The 9,241-nt window shown below is 50.2% G+C and overlaps 1 protein-coding gene across 1 annotated transcript; it reads right to left on the bottom strand.

Annotated features, from left to right (window-relative positions):
- Positions 1-5,052: 5,052 nt before the first annotated feature.
- On the bottom strand, positions 5,053-5,856 carry LOC119391721 (uncharacterized). The gene has a single exon (XM_037659375.1). It carries the CDS (start codon positions 5,854-5,856, stop codon positions 5,053-5,055), a length of 804 nt encoding a protein of 267 aa, XP_037515303.1.
- Between the last annotated feature and the right edge of the window lie 3,385 nt (positions 5,857-9,241).

The following is a 9,241-nucleotide window of genomic DNA, read 5'->3' as shown; positions in this document are numbered from 1 at the left end:
TATCACATTCGTTGTGTCACCCTTCCGGCGAAACTGACTTTTTCTTGTTTAATAAAAGCACGTAACAAACATAGGTTCGCATTTTTTTTTGTATTTTTATGGGCAGCTCTCTTAAGCTTGACTCGCGCCATTCGTGCGCCACAGCAGGCTGCTCCTCCGGTTTCTTACGTTCGGCTTGGGCCAGTTTGCTTCCTCCATCGTGTCGCCGAGAGAGCGCACGACATCCGCAAGTCGTGCTTCGGCCGCATCTCTAGGCTCCCCGGAACATAACCACTAAGGGAGAGCCTCCTTTCGTGCAAGTGATAAATATCTAAAAGCCCGATGCTCCCCTAACGATTGCTGCACTGAATCCATCGACCTTCTTCCAGAAGTTGTGGACTCGTAGAAGAGGCTGGGATGATCGACTGCCTCATTATATGCAAGGAGAATGAGATGAGTGGGTCTGTCAACTACCATCCTTGCACGGTGTCGCAAGAGCGAGTTACCTTGGAACAATGCTGATGAAATAAACCTTTAATTTCCCGAAACAGTGTTCCCGAGCTCGTAAGCTCGGGTTCACACAAGGTGGAAGGGACCCTCAGTCCAGAAATTCGCTGGCCGCGATCGACTGGTAACAAATAACTGACAAGCTTTTCGGCGCAAAATGAACGAGGACACATAGCACAAAGGAACAGGACGGGCAGCAACTTCCAATTAATTTTATTCCACAGTGGGAAGACGATTTTATAGCGCAGTCAATACACATGCTCATATGCGCACGTATCACAATTTTTTTTCTTAACAATCAAAGAACCCCAAGGTGCTGCTGAGAAAACTTAGCTCTTTGTATTCAAGTGATAGCGAAGCCGTGCTCACGCAGGCGTCACCCCTTTGCCTTATGGAGTAAAATTAATTGGAAGTTGGCGCCCGTCCTGTTTTTTTGTGCTATGTGTCCTTGTTCACTTCGCGCCGAAAACTTTTCTCATTTACGGACCAGTACCAACTAGCTCAAACCAGGATTCTGCTAGGTAACAAATTGCACCGATTACTGCTGTTACACATATTTCGCGATGCGAGCCCTTCAGCGTGCGCATCTGTGATTTACGTCCTACCGACTCGCTCTCCAAGACCCGAGCTGCTAATTACAAGAGCACCCGTGACACCTCTTAAGACAACGACATTCCCACAGCTGGAGCTTCCAGGGGTCTTGAATGGCTCCTTAGTTATGTCTGCAGCACCTCACTCCTTGATTTAAAGCTGAACTGCGTGCACGCTGTGGTGGGATGCGCAGATCGCGCTGTCATGGATAAAAGGAGACACGATGTAGTGGACACAATTCTTGTCTAACTGAGTTAAAGATATCCGAGCGGCAACCTACCCTCCCATGTGGAGGTATTGTCCGGGACCGCTGAATCCAGCAAACCTACTCACACGCGGTGCTTCAATAGAGAAATTGTTGCCTTACAGTACTTCGTGCCATGGACCTGAATGGCTAAGCGAGTCACAAGACAAATGGCCATCATCCACGGCGGACTCAATCTGCATAAACGACATGGTCATCTGGGAAGTCGTTACCGATGAGGTTGTGATCGTATCTGAAACAACATTAGCATCAATTCTGGGCGTAGAAAAGCACCGCAATGTTGACAAGCTACTCAGGGTCACAGCATAGATTTTCCGATAGATTAATCACTGCTGAAGAAAAAGACAGCCCATACTGGTCATCTGGAAGCCGAAGAGATCGCTTCAGCTTCCAGATGGCCAGTATGGGCCGCACGAGATTGAAAGAGATTGTAGCGTACTCGCCCCAAGGAGGAGCGAAAAGCAAACACCTACACTCCTTGAAGTCTGGGCAAGAACTACTTTATTTTCTCAGAAAAACAGGCTTCGAAAGCGACGACACAAAAGGAGCGTGGCGGCGTATCTCCCGCGGCACGCCGGAGATAACGTGAGGCATGTTGACCGCGTATGCGCCGTGCGCCTCTGTGTAAGAATTGGTATGCGCACACAAATAAAAATGATCGCGGTCACCGGCATCAACGCCCGCTACAAGAGGCCCATCCCCCTAGACCACGGAGCCAGGAAAAAAAAACGAGCAAATGTTAGCAAAAACGAGTTAGTCCATGAGGTGAGCCGGTTTCACGCGGTCGAGAGAAACGACGTCCTCTCTGTCGCGAACCCGAATGGTCACAGTTTTGTGCGAGCGCGACAGCACACGGAAGGGCCCGTCGTACACAGGAGTCAACGGCGCTTTCACTGTGTCTCGTCGCACGAACACATGGGTTGCCGTATTCATGTCCGGGAACGAAAACAATCTTTGGTCGCGGCTGACGCGTGGCGCGTTGGGTTGCAGGTGCTCCAACCAGGAATGTAGCCTTTCCATATGTTCTGAAGGTGTCGGCGCAGTGCTTGGTTTCTCACCAAAGAATTCTCCCGGTAGTCGGATTGTAGAGCCGTACAGCATTTCTGCTGCACTGAATCCGAGGTCTTCTTTTAGCACGGTACGCAGGCCCAGAAGAACGAGAGGGAGCTTCTCCACCCAGTGCTCTCTATCCAATTTGGCCGTTAGAGATGCCTTCAGTTGACGGTGTTGCCGCTCCACCATTCCATTGCTCGCTGGGTGGTAAGCCGTGGTGAACTGGAGCCGTGTTCCCAGAAGCCTCGCCAGCGCAGAGAATAGGTTGCTCTGGAATTGTCGTCCACGGTCGGTTGTTATGCGCAGTGGGCAGCCATAGCGTGAAACCCATGTGGGCACAAACGCCTGTGCGGCGGTCCCGGCTGCGATGTCCAGAATCGGCGTCGCCTCAGGCCACCGTGAGTAGCGGTCGACACATGTGAGCAGGTATCTGTAACCCTGGGAAGGAGGAAGAGGTCCTACCAAGTCCAAGTGGACGTGGTCGAAACGACACTTTGGTGGCCGAAATGCTTGGAGTGCTGTGCGCGTGTGCCGAGTCACCTTGACTGCTTGACTTATTCGGCACGTCTTCGCCCAGCGTCGAATGTCGGCGTTAATGCCTGGCCACACAAAGCGGTCGGTGACGAGCCTCTGCGTCGCGCGGGTTCCTGGGTGGCTGAGGTCGTGAAGGCTGTCAAACACTGCACGCCGAAACTTGACGGGGACGAAGGGTCTTGGAGATTTCTGCGATGTGTCGCATGTGACCATAGTCGTCGTGTATGGTAGTGGGATCTCTGCGAGCACAAGTGACAGTGGATTCTGCCGCAACACGGTTAGCTCTGGGTCTTCCCGCTGGGCGGCGGCTAATGCCTCAAAGTCGACGGATGCTGAAACGGTGTCGATACGGGAGAGTGCGTCGGCTGCTTGATTTTCGATCCCCGCTATGTAGCGGATGTCCGTCGAAAATTCGGAAATGAAAGAAAGTTGGCGCAGTTCTCTTTCCGAATATGAGGAACTGTTGTTCTTGAGCGCATATGTCAGCGGCTTGTGGTCCGTTAAAATGTGGAAAGTGCGACCTTCGAGGAAGAAACGGAAATGCTTTACGGAGCAATAAATTGCCAGCATCTCTCTTCCAAAGGTGCTGTAGCGCACTTCCGCCGGTTTCAGCCGTTTCGAAAAGAAACCTATCGGTTTCCAGTCCTTGCCGTCGTATTGTTGCAACACTGCTCCCACTGCCGTCGTTGAAGCGTCAACCATGAGCCGCGTTGGCGAGTCGGAAAGCGGGTGCATCAGAAATATTGCGGAGGCAAGTTGAGTTTTGGCGTCCTGGAAGGCTTTTTCGTGCTCCGCTGACCAGTGAAACTCGGGTGTTTTCTTGGTGTCCCGGCGCAGCAAGTCAGTTAGCGGCTGTAGAATGTGTGCACAGGATGGGATGAAGCGCCTATGGAAGTTGATCAGCCCGAGAAACTCGCGCAACTTGCGGAAAGAGGTAGGCGTGGGACATTCCCTAACGGCTTGTACCCGTGATTCGAGCGGCAAGATGCCTTGCGGGGTGATTCGATGGCCTAGGAAATCTAGTGCTTCAACACCAAATATGCACTTTTGGGGCTTCAAAACCAGACCGTGCTCGTCAAGACGCTTGAAGAGGAGCCGCAGGTGATTTTCGTGCTCTTCCGGCGTTTTGCTGGCGACCAAAATGTCGTCTAAGTAGACGAAGACAAAAAGCAGTCCGCGAGTGACCTCATTCATGAAACGCTGGAACGTTTGTGCCGCGTTCTTCAGTCCGTACGGCATACGAACAAATTCAAAGAGGCCGAACGGAGTTGTCACGGCCGTCTTTGGGATGTCGCTTGGTTCTACTGGAATCTGGTGATAAGCGGCCATCGGATCCAGCTTAGTGAAGATGGTCGTTCCCGCGAGGCGAGCGCTGAAATCATGGATGTGAGCGAGAGGATATTGGTCTGCCGTTGTCGCAGCATTGAGTGCCCGATAATCACCGCAAGGCCGCCAGTCACCAGGCTCTTGTTTTGGCACCATGTGCAGCGCAGAAGACCAGTTGCTGGAAGAAGGTCGAATAATGCCGAGCTGGAGCATGTGGTCGAACTCACGACGGGCGATTTCGTGTCTTTGTCCAGCGAGCCTTCTAGGTCTAGCGGTGACGGGCGGTCCGGTGGTGACAATGTGATGCGTCACCTTGTGCTTGATTGGCAGTTCGGTGTTCCGAGGTTTGGTGATTTCAGGGAATTCAGCCAGAATATTTTGAAAGTTTGACTCTGGGTGGAAAGTGCAAATGCCGCATGAGGACAGGTCAGACTTCAGTCCGACAACAGCGAGCGAAGTGACGTTGTCCTTGAGACGACGATCGCGAACGCTAACGTCAAGATTGAAGTGGCTCAGAAAGTCCGCTCCCAGGATGGCCATTCTGACGTCGGCCACAACGAAGAGCCATCGATATGTGCGCCTGAGTCCAATATCTATCGTCATTGACTGCATTCCATATGATGCAATAGGAGTATTGTTCACTGCAATTAGGCTGGAAATTGACTTGCCGCGTCGGCGATGTTGAGCTGTTGCTGGTAGGATAGATAGCTCAGCTCCGGTATCGACAATGAGGCGTGTGCCGGTGATGCGGTCACCGGCGTGTGCCGGTGAGCGCTGGCCCGCGTCGCATTCCGCCGTTAGCGACTGGCTGGTGCGTTTCCCGTCCACGAGCATGGTTGGGTGCAGCGAGTGGCTTGCTCTCTGAAGCGGCGGTCGCTCTCCTCTCCCTCGCTTGAGTGGACGCGGTTGTGCGGGCTTCGAGCACGGGACGACGAACGATGCCGTGCAGGACGGTGTTTGTTGGACAAAGCGAAGTTTTCCACTGCTGCACCCAGTCGGTCAACTCTGTCCTCTAAGCGACCTAACCGGCTTGCATGTTCGGACCTTCCCGCTGCAGCGATAGACATTTTTGACGGCTCGGTGCAGTCGGTGATGCGGTCGGCGAGTTGAGCCAGACGCTCGAGAGTCACGTCGTCCGAGCCCGCGAGTATCATCCGTGTTGACTGTGGCAGTCTCTGCAAAAACAACTCGCGAAGCAATGGCTGTTGACGCTCCTCTGACGCCTGTTGTCCCAGCAGCTGGCGCATTCGGTGGAGTAGTTGCGAGGGACGCTGGTCGCCGAGCTCTTCATGGGACAGGAGTTGTTGCAGCCTGCTCTGTTCGGACACCTCAAGACGTGTCAGGACGGTGCTTTTTAGTTCGTCGTAGGCGTTCTCCGATGGAGGGGAGGCGAGCACATCGTCTATGGCGTCAGCGATGTCAGGTGGCAGTGCTGCAACGACGTGGAGGTATTTCGACTCCTGCGATGTGATGCGTCGATGCTGGAAGCGGGCCTCGACTTGGCTGAACCACACTCTGGGGTTTTTGGGCCAGAAATGAGGAAGCTTTAACTCCGAGGCGTTGGTTGTGGATGAGCTCGAAGTGCCTTCCTCGTCTGACATAGCTGCTGTTTTTCCAAACGTCGCGGGTCACCACTTTGTAGCGTACTCGCCCCAAGGAGGAGCGAAAAGCAAACACCTACACTCCTTGAAGTCTGGGCAAGAACTACTTTATTTTCTCAGAAAAACAGGCTTCGAAAGCGACGACACAAAAGGGGCGTGGCTGCGTATCTCCCGCGGCACGCCGGAGATAACGTGAGGCATGTTGACCGCGTATGCACCGTGCGCCTCTGTGTAAGAATTGGTATGCGCACACAAATCAAAATGATCGCGGTCACCGGCATCAACGCCCGCTACAAGATCTCCCGAAGATATTGTATCAGACATATGCAGCAGAAAGCCTCCCGCGAAGGTAGCAATTCGATGTCGAAAGGTATGCACATGGAGTATATATCTCACATCAAAGATCAGAACGTCTTTTTCGACGCCGACAGAATCCTGTGGTCGGTGGGCGCCTACTAAACCTTGATGCATCTGGGCACGTAAAACTGCCCGTTATCCTTTCACGACGACCACTTTTCTGTATTGTTTGCAATGAGAGTGCACTGCGAAATAATGCACGGAGTAGTGCGAGACATGATCACACAGTTGAGATACGGCTATTGAATCTGTCGAGCGCGAACACTGGTGAAAGAGACAGTACACAGCTCCTAAGTGTGCCGGCGCTACAGAGTAGCCCGTGGCGATGCTTTTGCAAGTACACCTATAGCACGTCATTGTTTAACGCCTACTACACCCATTCCAAGTCGCGGGAGTCGACTTCGTAGCACCACTTTGTAGGGGACCAAACAGGAAGGACTAGATGCTATATAGCACCATTCGAATGTGCTGCATAGAAAGCAGTGCAACTGGAACATGTTAGCAGTATGACCTCAGAAGCATTTCTCGCGTCCTCAGGGCGCTTCTCCGCGCGGTGGGGTCTATCACGCGTAATTTATTTGGACAACAAAATAACATTAAAAATGCTGCGAGAGGCTTGAAGAAACTGTACAGTCTGCTATCGGAAGGAAAAGTAATTGGATTTTAAGTGAGAAAGCAGTCGTGTTAAAGTTTAATATTCCCAGAGGTCCACGGTTTGGAGGTTGGTGGGAGCGTCTGGCCAGGGCTATCAATCTTCAACTGTGAAAAATCCTCGGCAGATTGCTTCTAAACTATGAGGAGCTGTGAAGAGTCGTAAAGTCTAGTCTTTTGGCCTGTATGGAGTCTCACAGCGAAGAAACAGGCGCAAGAACTCCAGCAGACAGCGTCATTATACGTAGATTGCCGGCACTACCGCAGCGAAATGCTGACTTGTGAGCACACTTGACTAGCACCGAAGCGGTCTGAAGACACAACTAGAGGAAACGTCTCAATGAGGTATCCTGGAAAAGACAGAAGGAATCTGTTCTGCAACTTTGATCAGATCAGTTTTCTTATAAGGACACAAGTAGAGAAATCAAACCGGGAGACATCGTTACAGTGCCCGCCGGAAAAGTACTACGACAAATGTGGGAAACTTGCGAGTGCAGTTGAGCTCTACAAAGGTTCCAACGGCCATGTGCGATCGTGCAAAATTCTGAAACTCCAAGAAGTTGCGCCTATTAAATGAATACATAACATTGCCGGGAATGCTTAGAAGTTTCTAAGCCTTGTTGAACCTTCTGTTGATCTGCTGGTGAACGTTTTGTTGGACTTTCTGCTTATATGTTCTTGTAGCCGCAGCCTCTGTCTACACTACTTCTTTTGTCAAATCACGTTTAAGTGTACGCAGAACCTGAATGACAGAGGAAAACCTAAGCAGGGTGCAGGAACTGGATAGCCATTCTCGCCCCTTGAAACCTTGCTGTTTTCAAAGCCCTCCTGTAGCGTCACCCTATTTAACCTTTCGATGTGTGTGTGTATCACGCCAAGTATATTTAACCTCACATATATCACCTCACATATATTGAGCTCCAATATCTACACGTAACACGCACTTTCAGTGTTGCATTTCTTAACATATGAGAAGATTCCCGTCTCTCTGTAAGCACATTCATGCAAGAAGGTATGTTGTACTAAAATTCTGCCTTCAGCTCTGCGCAAAAACTGCGCCTGCATCGGTATTAGTAGTTTCCTTTCATTTTATATCATGCAAAATATTCGCCCAACAATCTTTCTAGTGTATGTATATTGATATCCTTCAAGAACGCCTGTTGTGAAAGTACTAAGGTATAGCTTTTTTTTTCTTGTGAAAGAATGATTTACTGCTTAAGGTTAAGCAATTTACGCGAAAGCGCACCTAATCTCGTGAAGTGACACACTGAAGTTCTGAAAAAAAGAACTCGAGACCCTTCCACTGAGTGAATGTCAATGACCAGCGAAGCTAATGGGTGCAACATTTCCTTTGGGAGTTGCCTAAGATATGCGTGAGCGTAAAGTTTCATTGTAAACAGCGGCCTGTCTACAAAGCTGTGCTTGAACAGCATGACATTGCGCCTTCTTTGTAACGTTTGTCAGCAGAATGAGCGGCCCCTAAAGGGCGCATGACGAAGCGTATGTCTGGGATAAAATTTTCCCAAATCCCAAATTTTCCTGGTGTCCGCCATTCCCCATGTCGTCATTGCCATGTTCTCCTCAAGAGGGGTTTCATTTAACCACGAGTACATCACCATATAACAACTGGCTCCAGCCGCGACAGGTGCGCTGCAGCGACCAATGGCGAGAGGGTAACCACTGTCGTTATTTTCTCTACGCACTCACGAATCTGCAGGAAATTTAACCTATAATAACCCCGCTGTAAAATGTTGTCTACTGTTACAGCTCCACCAGAACCTTAACCAATGAAGCGTTCGACTGCAGATCGATGTCGAAATGGACAGTCATATTTCGACGAGGAGAAATTTAAAAATTCAAAAGCTGAGTTGTAGTCACGTGTAGGTGACTGCAGCAGAACGCTTGTCGGTAACTTATATATTATATCCTGTAACTGACTCATAGTTCGACCTTAGCTCATACACTTAAAAGTAAAAAAAATCTCCCTAATCGTTGTGCTACCTCTAAACGCACCCCGACATATTTAATTAATCTAATAACCAACCAGATCACGTTTTTTTAATCAACCTTGTAGTTCTACTACGGATCTCCAGACTGCAGGGACAAGAACGGTAAACCAAGGCGAGAAGGTGCAGCTTGCATGGTAAGTTTTACGTTAGTTAATGTTAGTGTTGTCGTTGCGTGCGATCAGTATATCTTTAGCAATAAGCTGAGAAACATGCAATGATAACAACGATCCAGATTGACTAGATGCCGCAGTCACATTACACTGGGTATGCCATTATTCAACAAATTAAGCAGTCGTGGTTCACAATCTTGCTTCGTGGACAACCCTCGTTTAGGCGTAGTGTGACCCGCTTTTTGCTGGGTGTGGTTT

The sequence above is a fragment of the Rhipicephalus sanguineus genome, chromosome 4 (genome assembly GCF_013339695.2).
Source record: "Rhipicephalus sanguineus isolate Rsan-2018 chromosome 4, BIME_Rsan_1.4, whole genome shotgun sequence".
In the NCBI taxonomy this organism is placed as follows: Eukaryota; Metazoa; Arthropoda; class Arachnida; order Ixodida; family Ixodidae; genus Rhipicephalus; species Rhipicephalus sanguineus.
The sequence above is the reverse complement of the archived record's forward strand: the minus strand, read 5'-3'. Positions and strand labels throughout refer to the sequence as shown.